At 42.8% G+C, this 19,947-nt stretch overlaps 1 protein-coding gene across 1 annotated transcript in view; it reads right to left on the bottom strand.

Annotated features, from left to right (window-relative positions):
• Positions 1 to 202: 202 nt before the first annotated feature.
• Positions 203 to 19,947, bottom strand: part of Gad2 (glutamate decarboxylase 2) — a 65,166-nt gene continuing 45,421 nt past the window's right edge. The window contains exons 10-16 of the mRNA XM_059262461.1: positions 18,770 to 18,886; positions 17,330 to 17,394; positions 13,079 to 13,157; positions 7,744 to 7,893; positions 5,300 to 5,407; positions 4,899 to 4,988; positions 203 to 814 (exon numbers count right to left, since the gene is read on the bottom strand). Of these exons, the coding sequence (XP_059118444.1) occupies positions 641 to 814; positions 4,899 to 4,988; positions 5,300 to 5,407; positions 7,744 to 7,893; positions 13,079 to 13,157; positions 17,330 to 17,394; positions 18,770 to 18,886 (783 nt within the window). The 3' untranslated portion in view covers positions 203 to 640. The remainder of the gene's footprint in view (positions 815 to 4,898; positions 4,989 to 5,299; positions 5,408 to 7,743; positions 7,894 to 13,078; positions 13,158 to 17,329; positions 17,395 to 18,769; positions 18,887 to 19,947) is intronic.

The raw sequence follows: 19,947 nt of genomic DNA, 5'->3' as shown, positions 1-19,947 counted from the left end.
AAAGTAAAGAAATAAATCTGGCTTAGGTTTCATATCTGCCCCTGCAGTTTGTATAACACATATAAAATAAAATCTATATGTTACAAAATAGGATTTCTTTTAATATATATATATTTTTTCTTTTTGTAAAATTATATGTATTTAAATACATTTGAAGTGTTGCTCTAGGTAAATTAGAAATTTTTTTCTAATACTATGAAAAAGGCAAGAGTTTTTATTGTCAGCGTACATTTTTCTATTTACTTTGTCCTTTTCACGGCACCCCAGAGAACCTTTTATGATTCAAGGGTGATTTGGCACTATTCAGTACTACTGCTCTGAAGTGAAAATAAAGGTGTATTGGCATACTATATTTAAAGGGAAGTATTTATATCAACTTTATGCTTTCTCTTACTGATTAGAACATAGCCTGTTGTCACTAATTATTACAGAAGTATTCTAAACTTAAGAAAGGACTTTTAAAAGGAGTGATGTTTCTCTTTTTGTTTGTTTGTTTGTTTTGATTTTTTAAACTGTACTCTACTGTGACACCACAATATAGAAATAGTTTTACTTCGGAACAACTACAAATACATTTACACGGTTTGTGACAACTTAACTGTCTACCTAGAGAATTCCAACAGTTTGATGAGTGAGGTGATTACAAATCCTGTCCCAGGCGTTCTATTTCTTCGATGAGGAAGTCAATGTCTTGGTGAGTTGCTGCAGGGTTTGAGATGACCATGCGGAAGAAGTTGACCTTGTCTCCCAGGGGTTGGTAGCTGACCATTGTGGTCCCGTACTCCATCATTCTGGCTTTAATCACTGGCGCCACCTGTAGGAGAGACCATATCAGTGCAATGGTTTTCTTTCTGGGCCCTCCCTTAGGTTAGAAACCCCAGGGCAAGCGAAGATTTTGGATTTAACTAAACAGGAACACAGTTTTCATGAGATCAGAAAATTGAAAAAAAAAAAAGCTCAAAAACATTAAAAACCCTAAATATGATAAGAGTAACGCACAGTAGGCTAGCAGGCACTCGCCACCTTGATTGCTGAGTTAGTGTTTGGAGGAATGGAAAGAATCTGGTCCTGACCTAGGGCTAAATGGTTTAACAGAACTAGACTGGAGGCAGCTTCACCCCAGACAATATGAAGGGACTGTAAAGAAAGCATTATTCATAGAATTGCCATGAGGGATAAGCCTTAGTGTCAAGCGATGGATAAAAGCAGCAGACCTCTGAGGGGCTAGAGAGATGGCTCAGTGGGGGGAGCGCACTTGCTGGAACACATGAGGACCTGTGTTCTCCCAGCCCCCATCTAACAAAACCAGGAGTGGTTGCATATGCCTGTAACACTGATGCTGTTGGGGGAGGAGATAGGCTGGTCCTGTAGTTCACTGGCCAGCCAGCCTAGCTGAAATGGTAAGCTTCAAGTTCAGCAAGAGACCATGTATCAAGAGAACATGGCTGAGAGCAATAGAGGAAGACACTCAGCACCCTCCTCTGGCCTCCCCAGGAGGGCAACCCCTCACTAACACACACACACACACACACACACACACACACACACACACACACACACACACGAAAAATAAGATATCATACTTCTGACAACCTTCCTGTAATCCCAAACTTTTCTAGTTTCTTTAATTCTCTTTTTAAATTGCTTCCACTTATAAGAATTTTTTTTGGAAAAAGCCTTTAATGATATGAAGAATTATCTGGGAGTAAAAAGCTGAATCCACAAGACTTCCTATACAGAAGACTATTTCAGACAAGATCACAGTATTTATGTTAGACTGTTCATTGCAGCAGCTTCATGGGTTCTCTTTACTGTTTCAAATTGAGTTCACGCTCCCTAGCTCAGCACAAAGACCTTTTGTCATCAGCTCCAAGGATTCATCTTCAACTGCTCACCAAAATGAATCTACAGCTCTGACAAGAGCAATTTATTAAATATCCCTTGAACCATTTACATTGTCATCATTTCACGCCTATCATCAGTCTTACTGTGGCACGCTCTCCCAGTCCACCTCCTACAGAGTACTCTGCAGGATTCCCCCACAGTGCTACAAGTGCTACAAACCCCTTCCTGCCCATCTTCATCTTTCTCCTTCTGAGATGTACCTACATGGTCCTCACCCATCGAGTCTAACAATATCCTAATTTCTTAATTGACCTTTCACTGATAAACACATACATTTTTCTCGTTCTACCTCATCTGTAAGCTGCTGGAAGCTAGGCACAGTACCTTTTCATTCCTTTGTTCCCTAGCACAGCGCAGGGAAGTGTAGTGGGCTTTCTGAGTTCTAACTGATATGGCAGTAGTATGGGAGGAATAGCTAAGATAAGACATACCTTCCAGGTCCATCTACTCAGATGCATGATCTGTCCACATGCATTTGCCACTGGAATTTGTAAACATAGCATCTGATCTTTGATGTTCATAACAAAGATACAGCCAGAAATGCGGAGTCAGACATGACTTCAACTTATGTGGGATGTAGATGGTCAGAAATTCAGTTGAAAATGGGGACCATCCCTTACATCACCAGCAGGCCTCTTTGTAATTAAAATATATACTTGTTTCCTCCTAATGGGGATGGTATTCATGAAATAACATACAGTTTTCATGGAAATATATTTTTACTATATGTTATAAATCTTTTGTGTTTTAAATCTTAGAAATGCATGAATGAAATGGGGAAATAGAACAGTCATCAAAGAGCCACTTGGTGATGTTAAAATCTTACCAAAAAAAGTCTCATTACAGACCTTTATAAAGTCACCTCAAGTATGAGGCCAAATTGTTTCTTTACCAATTTGCTATTAAATCCATTTGTTGGCCTTTTGAAAATCATCAATTAGTGGAGGACAATAAAAGCTGATAAAAGAAATGCAGATAATGATCAAGAATTGCCTGGCATGGTAGAGCACACCTTTAATCCCAGCATTTGGGAGGCAGAGGCAGACAGATCTCTGTGAGTTCAAGGCCAGCCAGGGCTACCCAGTAAACCCCTGTCTCGAAATAACAGCAACACAACAAAAGAATAATTAGAAAAAGGCTAGGGTGTAGCTCAGAGGTGGGACAGTTGCCAGGCATGCATGAACTTCCATCCTTAGAATAGCAACAGCAGAAAAGCTGATGGTGAAGATGAGAGAGGAACCAGAAGCAGGAGAGGTGGGGCACAGAGCAGCCTGTCTGGGCAGCCGGAAATGCACCTACCAGATCCTCATCTTGACAACCTCACGACGGGGTGAATGCTTGTATTAGTAATAACCACTTGTGTTATCTAGATCTTTGTTCTCTGTCAGTGAGCCTTGGGAAAGGCTCATTTACCACTAAGTTTGGTCAATGTTCCCTTTCTTATGTATGAAAGTATGTGAAAAGTACTTACTGTAGACTGAACATTATATCCCCTCAGATTTCTATGTTGTGATCCTAATCCCCAATTAGGAGATGGGGTTCTTGGGAGGCTTTGCCTTATTAATTAGTGACTAGTTATTAATTAGTTATTAATTATTAATTAATTATTAATTATAAGGCTCTGTCAGAGAGGTCTTTTTCTTTTTTTCTGCCAGAAGAGGGGATAGTGAAAACAGGCTATTGATGGACCAGGAAGTAGGACCTCAGCAGATATGGAATTGCCTGGCTTCTTGATCTCAGATATCCCAGCCCCCAGAACTGTGGGAAATCAATTCCTGTTGTCCATAAGCCACCTAACCTGTATAGTTCATTATATTGCAAACTCCCGAATCTCAGTACTTTAGCTCAAAAATTGACTTTCAGGTGGGTTTTTGGCCTTATCTTGTCCAGAATTTAACTTTATTCTCTCTCCTACATGCAGGTGCACACATGGGAATATGCACACACATATATATTAGCATACCCGTGTGAACATGTACCCTCATATACAACACACGCTGACAAATAAAAAAAGAGTCTACCACATGTGAGTTTCATTCTGCTGAAGAATGTGGTGCTGGATTGCTAAAGGGCAGATGTTAATATCTAAAAACTTTCCTGAGGGTTTTTCATCTACAGGAATTTTACTCTTCCCTTTACATCGAAGGAATGAATTGTTCCAGAAGGTCAGTAAGATAAAGTGAGATTCTTAGCAGTGGGGAGTACATGTCTGCCTAACCTGGCTGTGTCTTCAGCCTCCTCTAGTCACTGAAAAAAAAATGCCTAGAGCAGCTCACCTTCTGAAGTTCAAGTATATACGACCACCCCTAGTTTCCCATTCCTATAGCACTGTGATGCTATATACCAAAAAACATGCTTCACCCATGTGTAGATGTTGGGAGCAGGTAGAGATCAAAGGTAAAAACAGTACTTCCTGACCAAAGAAGACTTTGAAGCTTCTGGAGTCAGACTTATATTTTCTCCCTGTCCTTCAATAAAATGGGACAGCAACAGTGCTTGGCCACATCAACTCACACCTGATGCTATGTGACTTTAAGTGACCTAAAATCTGATAAATGTTGAGCCTGGGGCTACAATGAACACTGTAAATGGTAGCTGTTAATATTATTGCTCCTTCCCCTGGGTAGCCTTGACCTTGGTATCTCAAGAGGCCCTGCAGGAGCTTTTTTTTTTTCACCATTTCTGATACTTGAAGTCTATTTTGTACTTGTAACCGAGCATCTGTTTCCCTTCAAAACCCCCGAACCTTCGAGGACTGTTCTTGGTGCTTTCTGAATGTCAGCGGAGATTAACACCCAATCAATTATTTTAAGACATCATAAACTCTCTCTCTAGAAATGGAATTGTGAAAAGTCAGGAAACACAGACTTTGCACATCCTGGCTCTGTGGGAGCCCACAGAGGGGATGGGTCCAGGTACCAGCTGGTATTCCCCACAAAGATGTTGCACGTGATAAAGAAGACACATCTATCGAAGGACCCCTCAGCATCTACCTTGGAGAGGCGGCTCATTCTCTCTTCATTGTCTTCCAGAACACGCAGACTGGGAGGCACGAACCAGAAACACACATTTGTGTGCTGAGGCTGCAAGGAAGAAAATTCAGACCCGGTTCAGAATCCCAAGGACGGTTCAGATGTGCCTATTCTTCAGGTTGAGAAGATAACCCCTGCATTTAAATGAGCAATTGCCCTGGGAGTGTCTCAATTTCACACTCTCTAGAATTATTTGTGAGTCTGATCTTTATTCCAGCTCCAAGGAAACATCCCACCATCTATTGCTTCCCCTTGCAATGGTCCCACTTAGCTAGACAGCACATTACTGATGTCAGAAAATGCCAGGGGTAAAGAGTGGGACTGAAGACACGTGTGGGGACTATTGAACTGGGAGTACATACCTTCCCATCAAACACCATTTCATAGCCTTCCCGGTTTTTTATGATATTGTATAAATACTCTGCCAGCTCCAAACACTTATCAATATGTGCTTCAAACCCAGTAGTCCCCTATGAAAGAGAAGAAGCAAAAACATTAGGCAGACCAGGCATGTGGGTAGCTCTCAGCTGGAATTGGGGGAAGGACATGAGTACTCTGGAGACTGCTGGTCATCCTGCCCTTTCCAGCTCCACCACGCTGAGACTCCTCCTGGAGGCTCCTCTGCTGACTGCTCCCTTTTAATCTCCCTCCAGGTGCATTTGTTCCTTTTCATTACTAGGGCCCACAGCTGACTCCTTTTGTTCCCAGGGCTTAATTCCCCAGGCAATTATTTTGATTACTCAAGGGGAAAATTTGCCTCTGCAGCTCATAGATGCAATCATGGAAGTCATTAATAACAGAAGGGCTGGGCTAGTCTTTTCCTGTAGACAAGAAGCTTTTGTCAGGGGACCCCCCACATGCCTGCTTGGCCCCCACTAGTGTTGCAAATTATCCATCCTCAAACTCCCTAATATGCCTCAGTAAGAATAAACAGGCACTCACTGAATGTCAGTTGATCAAACAAATGAGTCTTAGGAAGCTTGTCATTCCGCCTAGCTTTTTGGTATTGTCTTTTGTGATGATGCATGACTCATATGTCAGCTGAGTGAATATGCCATTGAAGTCTTTTACTCCTCAGCTCTGGAAACCTTGGGTCTGGACTTACGAAACACAGTATAATAGCTTTGGACTGGAGCTATTTAACCAATGTCTGGGCACACTAGAGAACTGATTTCCAAAATGCCTTTCCTCCTTTAGTACCTGTATTTGGTAAGTGCAAATGGAAGTCTCAGAAAAGCAGTTAATGCACTTGGAACTCGTATGCCACCTAAGCCAGCATGGGAACCAAAGGAAGCAACTGTAACTATAATGGAGATAAGATGGGTATGTTTTCCCCTTTTATACAGGGCCTTATCATCCCCCAAAGGGAAGACCCAGCCCAGCCCATGTAAAGCATGTTTCAGGTCCTAATGCCAGGGGGGAAATGAAAGAAACATCAGGTATGGATCAAACAGCATGAGTAGGTCAACCCCTGAGATGAAGGTGAAGGGGCAAGCTTTCCCAGCCTCGAAACAAAAGACCTCAGAGAGAGGGGAGAAAGGGAAGGTCAACAGCGCTACTTAAGAGCTTTTTCCGATTTGTTACACAAAGCTTTCAAATGTCTGGACGGCCAAGTGGAGAAATTTTCCATTTGGCTTTCAACTTAAAGCTTTGTTTTTTTTCCCAAGATGAAATGATAAGAGTTATCAAAATAATAAATGTAGTCACTCAACCTAGACCAGAAGCAAGGATAATTATCCCTTCTGAAGCTCCCTAGCCATACCTGTCACAGGAGTCAGCCTTTTCTGAAGCTCCCTAGCCATACCTGTCACAGGAGTCAACCTTTCCCTGTAAGAACAACCATCAAAATGTGGCTGTGATGATTACATGGTTGTGAGACAAGACCCTACTCTGAAGATGGGCTGATCTCAAACTCCCACCAGTCCTCTTGCCTTAGTGTACTGAGTGTATGGTGATCTTCTTTTCATGTAAATCAAGAGTCTAGTCAAAATTAAACTAAGTAGGTAACAAAGCAAAGTCAAAAAGTCATCCTAAAGATATGAAGTTGGAATGTGAACTTGGGTTTTGAGGGGTGGAATGGATAAGAAAGTGTGGAACGACAAGTGTGACTAGAATGCATTACGTAACATGCATGAAATTGTCAACGAATAAACTAATAAAAACATAATCTCTGACCCTTGCAGCCTCCTTATATTTAACATGTCTGTCTCCAGAAGGCTAAGAAGAGGCCCGGCTGTACTGTACCAACAGCTACAGAAATTACATTGCTGGTAGGTGAAGGATCATCTCTAGGTAAATTTTGAGGTACACAGAACCCCACACAAAGGAGGGGGCACTTTTAGAGTCTTAAAAAGTGTTTTCTCATTGGGAGTTATCCCTTGAAGTGTCCAAAATAAGTGATCATGGTAGGCATTTTTTATTCTGGTTTCTTTCTAAAAGCACATTCATCTACCCAGGCGATCGATCAGTCATCAAGATGGATCATCAATCAAGATGGAGAGGAGGGCACAAAATAGACCAGATAGCAATGAGGATGACAATGGTAAGAGGTGCCTCTTGAAAAATCAGGGTGCTCTGCCAGATGCATCAAAATGGGTTTTTGAGTTGAGAGCTTTAGAAACAACTGTACTTGAGAGGAGACAAAGGATGGGTTTAATTGTGCTCTTGCCCACAGAGAATGTGGGTACGCAGATACAGGATCAAAGAGAGTTCCCCTGCGTAATTTTCCACCTAGCAATCACTTTTTACAGCCTTTATCATATAGACTTTCTTTTCTTTAGCTGCCATTCAGCTGGTCTATGCTCACCTTTGCTCTCCACATGAGCCATAATTTAAAGACATCCACATGGCGTCCACACTGCAAGGCCTTATCTCCGGTGTCATAGGACAGGTCATAGTGCTTATCTTGCTGAAAGAGGTAGGAAGCATGCATCTGGTTGCAGCTCTGCATCAGTCCCTACAAAAGCAAAGAGAAAGTTCAGGAGAAAACTCCCCTCACTCTCTTTAGCATTGCATTGTGGCGGCAACTGTTAAGAAAGAAAAACCATAGCCCCAAATGTTATTGTATCTCATGGAAGAAGGAAACAGTAAGAATTAAATAGAAAAACTACTGGACAAGACTCTCCAGGCAAGCATCATAGGCTGATTCTGTGGGACGAAGGCTCAGGGTGGATAATGCTACCAGAGGTTAACAGAGACACTCTTACACTTTGGTTTTCCTCTTAAGAAATGACATTTATAAAACTACATAGATAAATAAAATTCACAACATGGTGTTCATTTTCTAGGAGGTCATCTTAATCTAGTTTTATTGTAATTCAGATGTTTCAGAAACCCAACACTTGGGAAGCTGAGGTAGGAGGATTGCTGAGAGTTTGAGGTCACCTTGGTCTACATAGCGAGTTCCAGGCCAGCGAGGACTCTTTACCAAGATCACCCTTTCAAAGGGGAAGACAGAGAAAGAGAAAAAGGAAAGAGAGGCAGAGGCTTCAGAAACGTTAAATTCTTTGGTTTTTAATATTTATTTCGTGTGTGTGGGCACTTTGCCTGCATGTATGTCTACCATGTGTCTGTAGTGCCCAAAGGGGACAGAAAAGGGTATTATATCCCTTGGAACTGGAGGTACAGATGATTGTCAGCTGCCTCTGAAAGATTATACAGTGCTCTTAACCTTTGAGCCACCTCTCCAATCCCAACTTTCTGGTTCTGAAAATACCATTACTGTGGTTCTTCTAGAACTTTCACTCCTCTGTAATTATTAGAGTTTGAGCTATTCGATAGCTCATTGCTCTTATTTTTATAAATTGGAATGTAAAAGAAAAAAAAATCCAAAGGTACCACAATTATGAGTTGAACCTAAAGGAGCAGACTTTCCCATCTCCTCTTCTCCTCCCAAGGGTCGGGCTTGGAGGATGTGTTTTCACCTTCAGTTGCTCATGGTAGTTGCAAAGGAGATTTTCCTACCAGTGACCACGAATTTGCCCAAGCACCATAACCCTAATATAGACATAGGCAGCGAAGCGATTGTTCAAGAGAACGGTGAATGACTCACGCTCTGACTACAATAGCATTGCCAGTCTCCTCCTGGAAACCCCACCACGATTCAATTGATCGCATCCATGGGAGGCTTCTGACTCCCTGTCAGATGCTGTGATTTTATAAAGGCTCTGGCATTTGGTTTTCTTTCTCTTGTGACTCATGATAAGAGAAGAAAAGACCAAATGTGATCACTGAGCTGAAGCAGAAGTGAGAACCTTTTAAAAAAGTTATCCAAACTAAAACGCAGAGTAATGTAGACAATAGAACTGACTCCACCTTTAGCGTGGGCTTCATATTACATGGACTCCACAGTTATCTTTGAAAATAAGAAAAGATAAATATGATGTGTGAACATGAGAGCAGGATGAAGACACTGAATTTGAAAAAGAAAGCCCCCTTACAGATTAATAAGAATTACAGCAGGCTGTTCTATTTTGTTTCATGGCCAGTTTTTTCCCTGGCGTTGAAAGCCCACAGAAAGGTGTCAGCCATACTAAAGAAAAGACCTTCAGAGTATGGGGTGGTGGGCGGGTCAGACCAGCTCCTACTGAAATGGAAAGATTAGTTTGTAGTCCACGATTTTCATGACCGCCACTCCGACAGACCAGGCTTGCCATGTCCACAGAAGCAAACAGTGAGCTAGGTTCTTACACACAAGCCTTTCGTGAGCTAGTGTCCTGGTTCTGAGCAAGGAAACAGTCATAGACCATGGTGTTCCAAACTAGTCTAAAAGCATGAGTGGGTGCTGCACAGAATGGAAGTCTCAGGTTTAAATAGACTTAGCGACCTATATATTTATATGTCTTGATAATTATAATGTATAACAGAGTATTATAAGGCTTCAGCAATCCCTTGGAATGCTAGGATTTGTTCTAAACTCTCATCAATATATCTCACGCTTTTTAAAACTGTTTTTTATTTTTCTTTTACCACAGAATTTCCATTGCAATTTTGTGTGGTGTCATTATTCATTGTATTCCAAAAGAGGCGAGGGGGGGGGGTAGGGGGAGGGGGAAGGATGTGGGCCAGAACATCATATGCTCTTGGATTTAAGAGGATCTTAGAGTTAAATTAACCTACTTCTTTCTTTTCTTTGATTTATTTTTCTTTTTAATTCTGCCTATCAGTGTATGTGCTGGTTAGTTTTTTGTGGACTAGAGAAAAGCTGGAGTCATCTACCCGAGAAGGAGGAATCTCAGCTGAGAAGGGGACTCCATCAGAATGGCCTGTGGGCAAGTCTGTGGGTCATTTTCTTTATTAATGACTGATGTGGGAGGACCCAGCCCACTGTGGGAGGTGCCACCCTGGTCAGGTGGTTCTAGGTTGTATAAAAAAGTAAACGTAGCCATGTAGAGCACTTCCCACAGAGTGCTGGGCCCTTCCATATCAATCATGAATTGTAAATGTTTATAAAGAGTTCCTTACTGTTGGAAGTCTCACTTGATGGGGTCCCAAATTATATATGGGACCAAGAGAACTGAAAACACTGCAGGTGGACCTAACCAGTGGAGAGTGGAGATACTAACTTTTTTGGTGCTGAATTTATACTTCTTTTGTCTCAGTTGTTGTGGTTTTGTTGAACGGCATTTTGATTTGCTTTTATTGACCCTGTATAGTACATTGAAGTTCCATGTCCTTTTCACAAGTCTTAGCAATAAGTGAAAGGAGCCTGTCTCCTCAAGCTCAAGAGTAGCGTGCTGTTTCAGCCTCCCGTGGATGCGGTCTTTCCTTGCTATGACCCCATTCTTTTCTTCCCCTTTGGGACCAGAGTGTTTTCTCTGTGCCATTGTGGATCTTTTGGTTTTCAGTGGCTCACAGTTAGCAGACAGCTTTGAGTCTCTGAAGAGACTTTGGGATAATGTTGAAAGGGTGATTTCTGAACTGCCTGCACTTTGCATTATGAGATAGCCACGAGTGTATGGAGGCCAGGGAGAGAATGCTACGGTTTGAGTGGGAAATGTCCCTTCACAGGCACATGTTTGAACCTTGGTTCCCCAGAGGGTAGTGCTGTTTTGGGAGACTGCGCAAACTTTAGGAAGAAGCGGCTCACTGGGGTAAGCTTAAAAGGTATAGCCTACCCCACATCCAGCCTATTCATCTGGGTTCTGCAGAGACTGGAGGAGGTGAGATAGCCCAGCCGCATGCCCTGCTGTGGCCTGGGGCTGTGCCTTCCTCATCAGGATGGTTTCACACTGTGAGCCAAAATAAGCCCTCTCTCCCTTAAATTGCCTCCTATCAAGCGTTTGGTCCTAGCGATGAGAAAGGAAAGGAATTAGCACCAGTCCTCTTTCCGAGGAGACTGTCCTAGTCGGTCAAACACAGCCTGCACTCTGATTCCAACACCTCCCAGCTTCCTCCCGTCTGAAGCGGAAGCACATAGGAGCTTCCCTGTCCCAAACTGTCATGGGAATGGGTCAGGTGCCCAGCCACAAGGCTCTGTCCTGGGTAGCATCAAGTTGTCAGTCAGCAGATCTTTCCTGTGCGGGCATCTATTTGGATCCAGGTTGGCCTTTTATCATCTGACTTACATTTCTCATTTTGGCTTGCTGTGACAGAATGCAAGCCACTACCAAACATCTGCCTGGGACATAAATAACAAAGGTTTATTCCTTGTTTTTGAGCAGTACAGCTGAGGCGTACATGGGCTTGGGTAATGATGAGAAAGTGAGTGTTTCTGTGAAAGCCAGTCCCAAGGGATAATTTAAAAAGTGTTCCTCGAATTTTGTAGGGCAGTTTGTCTTCAAATTGTGTCCAGGTTTTAATTTATTTGATATAGACACAAAAAACATGGTGCTTAAATGTATAGTTATTAAGAAGGATGAAAGAAGTAAGAATGCCCTTTGACCCAGAAGTCCCTCTTAAAGAGATGAATAATCAGAAAAGCGATAAAGATACATGTTTAAGGACTTTGTCAAGCAACTAGGTATCATGTGATAGAGCATTAAAAGACCATTAAAATAAAAATTTGAAAAATCGTGTTCACCCTAGAATGTTAAATATAGAATGTGGTATATGAGATACAAAGTAGCAGTTTTATTTTGAATGTGTAAAAATCTATTTATATATAATATACACATTCCTAGAAAATTGTGGGAGTATATATTTAAAGACAGTAATGATATTATCTCCAAATAACAGAATTTTGGGTGAGTTTAAATTTATCTGTATTTTCTAAAATAAGTGAAATATTGTTAAAAAACAAAGTTCAATATTTAAAAATGGCTTTAGACATGATACTAAAATCCAGTACCGTGATTTTAACATGATGAAATTTAATTGGGGTGAACTGAAGTTCCTTAGTTTAGTTTTGTTTTCATTTGCTTGTTTCTGGGCCGGGTCTGGCTCTGCAGCCTAGGCTGGGCTTGACCAACAGCAATCCTGCTTGGGCTTCCGTAGTTCTAGGATGACAAATGTAAACCACACACTTGGCTCTTTGCTTAGTTCTTGAGGCCTTATGACTGCACCCTGGCACGTGAAGGGAGATGCAGAGGCCAACAGCGAGACTCTAGCTCAGACTTTGCGTATCTAAGTACCTTGAATGAAAGTGGGCATTGCTTATTCTCCTTGTGGTTAACACATATATGAGGATTAAATTTAAATTCTGAATACAACATTCAATTTTAAATTTAACTATGAGACATATATATATATATATATATATATATATATATATATATCCATGCATATGTATCTAAATCTGAACACTAACTTTAATTCTTTATCATGTATATACTTCCTATGGTCAAAACTTAATTTTTCTTATGGCAAAATCTACTCCTTCTTCTCATATTTCCAGAAACAAACTATGAATTTAATGTTCTGAGAAAGGGACATAGAAGCTCTCTATTGGGGAGATAGGGGGGTTCAAGCTGAGGAAAGGTGTTTGCAGAAAACATGCAAATGAATTCAAGGTCTCAGTTCTAAAGGCTGAGAGGCAAGCCTGCCTTCCCCTCTAGGCATCAGGTCCTTCCTGTGCAAACAAGAGCTCAGAAGAGCTCTCTGTGGGAAACAACATGAACACCTGGACCTAAGCGGAGACCATGGACTGCATGAGAACAGGTAGATCCCACCACGGACTGGCCCCAAAGTCAGGGAAAGCGTACCTCTTCTCTAACCAGGAGAGCTGAGCACTGCAAAGGGACACCCATCATCTTGTGTGGATTCCATGTCACAGAGTTGGCCCTAAAAAAAAACAAACCAAAACAAAACAAAACCATATTAGAGGGTAGCACCGCCCATCACACTCAGATTACTGAGGTTCTACACCTGGTGCCAGAGCCTCCAGGTTGTTGTCCTCATACTCCAGGATGACACTCGGTCTACAGAAGTGCAGCCTTCCATTGCTCACAGAGATGGAGGTGGTGAGCATGCTCCCATGTGCTTTCCTTTCCCTCACCTCCAATGAATGCATATGTTTGCCTGTGTGGTGGTCTCAGAGCCCTTAGGGTGACTTAGGGGATCACTGAATTCAGGGTCCTTCCTTTAGCCACTGTTGACCAGAGCACTGGGCAGATGGAAGGGTCATCCTGGTGCTTCTATTGTCCCTGCTCTGACTGCCACAGTGGCCTGGATGAGGAGACATTACTGCATTGATCATCTGTCCTTTCCTTGATGGCCTTTGTCCTACTCGATTCATAAACGTACTTCTCACATGTGTCCTTCCTGGGGGGCCTCTAGTTACTCCCCTAAAGCCAGCTCCCCTCTCACCTCATGCTATCTGTGATGAGCACTATGGTCCATGCCACCTTTTCCTTCCTCTTCTGCTTTTCCTTTAGTTTCTCTTTGAAACAGGGTCTCACTACAAAGCCTATGATGATTCAAAGTTGTTATCCTCGTTTCTCAGCTCTAACCTGCCTTACAGCAGAGTTTCCAATAAATTTTGTCCTCATTCATACAAAACACCATGTTCTTTCAGTAACTGTGGCTCTAAGATGCACAGCTCAGGGACTTAAACTACATTAGGAGCATGGTTCATACTTCTTTAATAATAATAATAACTGTGATTATTATTATTATTATTTTGGTTTTTCGAGACACAGTTTCTTTGTGTAATATTCCTAGCTGTCCTGGAACTCACTCTGTAGACCAGGCTGGCCTTGAACTCACAGAGATCCACCTGCCTCTGCCTCCTGAGTGCTGGGATTAAAGGCTTGAGCCACCACTGCCCAGCAATAATTATTATTATTAGCTTAATCTGGATAGTCTTAACTTATTCTCCCTCATCCCTGGGCACTGGTATTATTTTACAGTTTTGTTTATAGTCTTTCCCTATAGCTCCAATTCCAAACTGCAGCACATGACTGGGGATGCCCCAGGGTGACCTCTGTGTTCAGCCTACACCCCTTCCCTTCCTTTGTGCATTTCCATTACACCAGATTAATTCTTGTTCTCTGAGTATTCTCTACTCTTGGGCCCGTCACACCATTGCCTCTTTCGTGGCTTCACTTTGCTCAATGTTATTTGTCCCTACATCCAGATTCTCAAGGTGTCTCTTCAGCCCCATTCAAGTTCCTTTGACTTCTCCCCTCCACTCCCACTGCACTGCTCCGGTCCCCGCCCATAGAAAGCAACCACTCCTGCCAAGAACTCCATATTCGTCAAGCAAGCTCAATGCTTGCCAAGATGCTGAAGGTCTTTGGGATGAGGGTCATAGTATGACGTTTGTGTAAAGAAAGCCACAAGAGGAAGGCAGGCAGTAGAACAGCCCATAGCAGCTATGTCCGAAGTGCCATAGCTTGCTGTTCCCCTCACCACTCAAGATGTGAGGGCTTTGGAAAGTAATGATGAATGACAGATGTCATCTGGCCAATCAGAGGACACTTACTATACCAGGAATCTTACTTAAGCCAATGAACAATCTTCAAGGGGGTCCATTTGGAAAGCACCCCTGGGACTTTTACATGTGGCAGATATTCCGCCAACTCCCTGGAGAGGACTTCTGTATTTCTACCACTTTCCTGCCCTACCTCCACACAGAGGGCCACAAAGACACCCTAGCCTCCACCCAGGCTGGCCTCAACTTTCTCCAAGGACTTTCCAAACCTCTCTGTCCTCCAGTTGGAATACTCTTCTTTCATGTCTGCCCCTCACTGGATGATGCCAAGCCCCAGTGCTGATGCTTGGCACCTTCTTCCTGGAATGATGAGATCTAGGAGGGACCATTTCTTCCTCCATCTCTCTTATCAGCATGCTTGCCTTGGCTCTCAAGTGGGGTTGAAGGCAGTTGATGATGCAGCTGTTTCACTGCAGCCCCCATGGAGCCCTTAAGTCCCCTGGAAGAGTGGACCGTTACAATGTCAGACATGCTCTGGAGGATCCGGGCTCCTAGTAGGCCTTCTCGGCTACACTGGCTCTGGGAAAGGCAGTGCCAGCAAGAAAATCATCTGAAGGATTTGGTTTGCTCCCCCAAGAGGATGCTGGATAGCGCTTTGTGGTTGTGCTGTGAGACTGTCTCTCAGGAATGCCCTGAAACCACAGAGGGGCAAGAATGGGCCATGGATTTCTTTTCCCCTTGGAGTGAGTCCTAAACTTTGGCTTGTGATGCTTGGAGAAAAGTTATTTCTCCAATGGAGTCACATTTCTTTCATAAAATTAAGCCCACACACATTGTGCTCCAACAATTTCCACGGGTTCTGTGACCTTATTCACCAAAGAGAGGGCACATCATGCTAAGGATGCTGTGAGATGGTTACCATCTGCTACATGTGCTCAGAGCATGGCATGGCAGTGCCCTTACTTCTGAGTATTCCATCCTTGGCTACTCCATTAGGTAAATTTAGTCAGAACCTGGTTTTGAGAATTGTAGCGACAAGAACACAGAGGACTCTGTGTTCCGAGATGAACACTCTGAGCTTTTCTCTCAAATAATAGTCTTCAGTACAAAAGCATGTGGGTGTTTATTTTTCCGAGGCTCCAGGTGAGTAATTTAGTGAGCTTTCAAGTGGCGGTGGTGGGGTGCTCCATGGTTTTCAGTGCTTGCCGAGTGAGGTGGCATTAATGGTAGTATAAAAGATGCTTACACTTTGTGTCAGAAACAGTCACAGAACGGAAGGTGCCGTGCGCTCACTGGCCACTTCTGAAAACCCAGGAGTTCAGTTCTGGGTAGGCGTGTGTGGTACTAGGTACATGGAAGCACACTTGCTCTCATCTCCCCCCACCCTGGGCCTTGTAGTCAGAACAAGGGCAGTGATGGTGACTTAACTTTGCTGGGCTGAGGCCAGGGCTCCCGGCAGCAGACTCAGGGACTGTCATCTCATGATGCGAGGCTTGGCTGCTCTGCCCCGACTCTTCCTTAGCCTTATTTCTGCTAATTCAAAAGACACTCTTGGCTCTATCTCCGACCTCCTCCTCCTTCCCCACTTCTACACTCATGGGTTCTGTCTGTGTGAGTCTAAGCCGCCTGGTCTCACACAGATAGATACTCTCTGGTCTGGCCTCTCTGCCCGTTGACAGATGCTCCCAAGCTCCTGAAACCTCTTCTCTGGTCCTGACATAGAACTTGTGCCAAGATGTCTAGGGTCAGAGCCATGGTGAAGCTTTTCCTGGACAGCATCTGGCTGCTTGGCAGGGCATGGTAGGCAGTTGTCAGCCTCTGATGAATTAAGGCTTTCTCTGTGGTCTGGAGTGGCAGAACTCTCCACTGTAGCTGACCTGCTGACCTGGTTCACTTGCTGTGCTGTGATGGGAGAACTGACTGCCCTTTGCATGTGGTGCAGAAGCACAGCCTGAGGCCATATTTTGTATTCTGTATTTCCCCCTTGGACCTCAATATGTTTTATGCTAATTAAACATTACTTCCTTTGTGCTTTGCAGCCTCTTTCAATGGTCTGCTGCTCCGGCCCCACATAAAACTTACTTTCTGCATCAATCAGGGCTGTCAGAAAAGGATTATTGTGGAATGAAGCCAGGAGAACGAAATCACTGGCATGTTTTACTTCAACTCAGCTGACTGTATCTGATCCCAAACATAACTTTTGGCATTACAAATGGTAAAGGGCAAAGTGTTTACCTGCTTTGAGAAACTATTCATTGCTTTCTTTAAAGCCATGGATGTTATTCTTATGGTAACATGAAAGCATAGCTCTCCTCCCTAGAAAAATGTGGACAGCCTGCAGGTTGTAAAATCATTCCAGGATGTCAGGAATGAATTCTAGAAATAAACCCTCAGTTTTGAAAGCCATTTGATGTGGGATTTGATGTTTTTTTTTCTTCTTTTGTTGTTACACATAGGCAAGGCTCACAAGTACAGGCAGACTGGGCTTGCTGGCATCCCAAGACTTCCTTAGAAGTGGTGTGCCATTTTCTTCTATGTAGCTGTTAACATTCTACATTACAGACTAGGAAATTATGCGTACCTCTCCACCCCGCTCAGTTTCCACTTGTGTTTCCGGGACATCAGTAATCCTCCACCCCAAGCTGCCTGAAATGGCAAAAACAGACCAGTAAGAATGTAGCACCTTTCTATGGCCTCGATTTCTAGTTTGGTGTCTTCCATATTAATGGGAATGTCATAGTATGAAAATGACCTTCACAGTTTCATGTAGATTAAGAGAGTGGAGCACCTTCTTTTAATAATGTGAAGTCTTTAAATTTCAAGGTGAGAAGTCTCAGACTCTATCTTACATTTACATATTACATGTTTATAATTATGGAGTCAAATTGGAGACACATCTTTTCAGTCTGCATGAGTGGGAGAAAGATGATCTCCCCAGCCCTTCTGTAGTTTTTAAGTTTTTCCTTTAGAAGGCCCATGCTCTCAGAACGAAAATGCCTATGGTTGCCACAGTTGGAGTAGATAAGATGGGCTGGGGAACCATTAAACAGGTTCCATGTTGAAAGCCAGAATGACCCAGGTCAATGCCACTTGCAGTTTTAGCTTACAGCAGCATAAGGAGTTTGTTCCTGAATGTGTAAAACATATCATTTCCTTTATGGAGAAAATATTGCAACAAAAAAAGATCAGCTGAACTAAACATTGTGCTGTTGGTGATGGTTTGTGGTTGGTTATTTATCACAAACATTTTATCTCACCATGGATCATTAGTGAGTACTTTGCAAATGGCAACTGATCTTAAAGTCACACCAAGTAACACACTCAATTTAAATCCCTTCAGTTTAGCCTTGTAAAAATGGACATATTTTCCATTATAAAATGGTGACAAAGTTTCTTTAAATTTTGGTGTCATTAGACTTTGGGTCAAAACATCTCAAATATAGTCCAGCTTTTTAGTTTACCAAATTAACATATTGGAAGTTTGGTAATCCATATTTCCTAGTAAGTTGTCAAGCCTGCTTTTTACCCTTTTTATCTAACTTGAAATTGAGTTTTATAATACTGTGGATTTTTGTTACAAACGTAAATCCAGATTATACCTATAAGGGAGATCTGCATATGTGTGACTGTGTGGGGGGGAGTGACTTTTACCCAGGGACATTATGGGTCAATAAATTGAGAACCAAGCTCAAGTACTGGGCATGTCAATAATTTTTCCATGTTAGGAACTTTAATGCATAATCAGTCTCAGGCTGTTTCTAATATTACACACTGTGTAAGTTCTGTGCCTGGGAAATCTTTAAAATCTGAGATTCCACCATTCTAAATATGAGAGAGAGAGGGAGGGAGGGAGAGAGGGAGAGAGGGAGAGAGAGAGAGAGAGGGAGAGAGAGAGAGAGAGAGAGAGAGAGAGAGAGAGAGAGAGAGAGAGAGAGAGAGAGAGAATGCAAATGGTATTCCATGAGTCTCATCTAAAAACCATGCAAAGGTATTTAATGGGTAGTCGCTGAGGGGTACTTACATCCACGTGCATCCAGATCTTATACTTTTTGCAAATGTCAGCAACGGCCAAGAGGGGATCAAAAGCCCCATACACAGTGGTTCCAGCTGTGGCGCTCACAAGGAAAGGAACAAATCCCTACAAAAACAAGAAAGTCTGGTTGTGTAAACAGGGGCTCTGGGTTTATTTACTCATTAAGTTTTTGAGACAAGGTCTTGCTGTGTAGCCCTGTTTCCCTTGAAACTCAGTGTGTAGACCGGTCTCAGTACGTGACAATCCTCCCAGCTCAGTCTCTTCAGTGCTGGCACTATGGGCATGGCCACCACAACTAGGACCCAAGGCTGCTTCCAGGGGCTGATTAAAAACACAGCAACTCTCCCCTACCACGTGCATTGTTTTTAACCGTCACAAGAGTCATCATCACTCTAGATTGGTTCAACCAATGACTCCTCCAAGATTCTGAGCTCTCCCCTAGGCTGCACCCGACGGCTGCCCTGTGACCGCAGCAGTTAGCAGCATTGGCTTTGCTGCACTGGAGGTTTTCAGTGGTGTCCCCCAAGCCATTTACATACTTCAGGTAGACTGGATGATCCTTCTTATTTTCTTTGCTTATTTTCTACTCTTTCTTCTTCACACCCAGCCGCCCAAACCTAACTCCTCCCTTACAATGGACCAGTGTGAAGAAGGATGGGGCAAAGAGGGATCCTGCCAGCCTTTGCCCCTATGTGGACTAGCTCAGGTGATTTATTTGGGGGTATTAGAGGGGAGGGTTCACATGGGGCTAAACATTCTCCAAGCCATGGCAATGTGAAAATTTATTTAAATAGTAGGATATGGCTATGAGAGGGTGGAAGAATGTCACAGATACGGTCAGCTCCATGCAGTCACTCCAGGCTGTCCTGGCCGTTCTGTTGGTTTATAGACCCTGAGGTTTCAGAGTTTGTCTTTAGGTGGCAGCAAAGGTTTAATCTTATGGTTTGTATTACTAGTCCCCTTTCTAATATAAGAAAGCTGCAGGAGAAAAAGAAAATATATGAAAATAAATGATTACTACTAAGCACATAGTAATATCCAGTGCTAAACCAGGCATTGTATCTTTTATTTACTAAAAGTTAAACAGAGAATTCTAAAAGCAATGTCTGACTTGCAAACCATCCAAGGGCATATTCTTTGATGGATATTGTTATTCTATTTTATAT

This window comes from Peromyscus eremicus, chromosome 5 (assembly GCF_949786415.1).
Source record: "Peromyscus eremicus chromosome 5, PerEre_H2_v1, whole genome shotgun sequence".
NCBI lineage: Eukaryota > Metazoa > Chordata > Mammalia > Rodentia > Cricetidae > Peromyscus > Peromyscus eremicus.
Note: the sequence above shows the minus strand (reverse complement) of the source record. Positions and strands in the feature narration are given on the sequence as shown.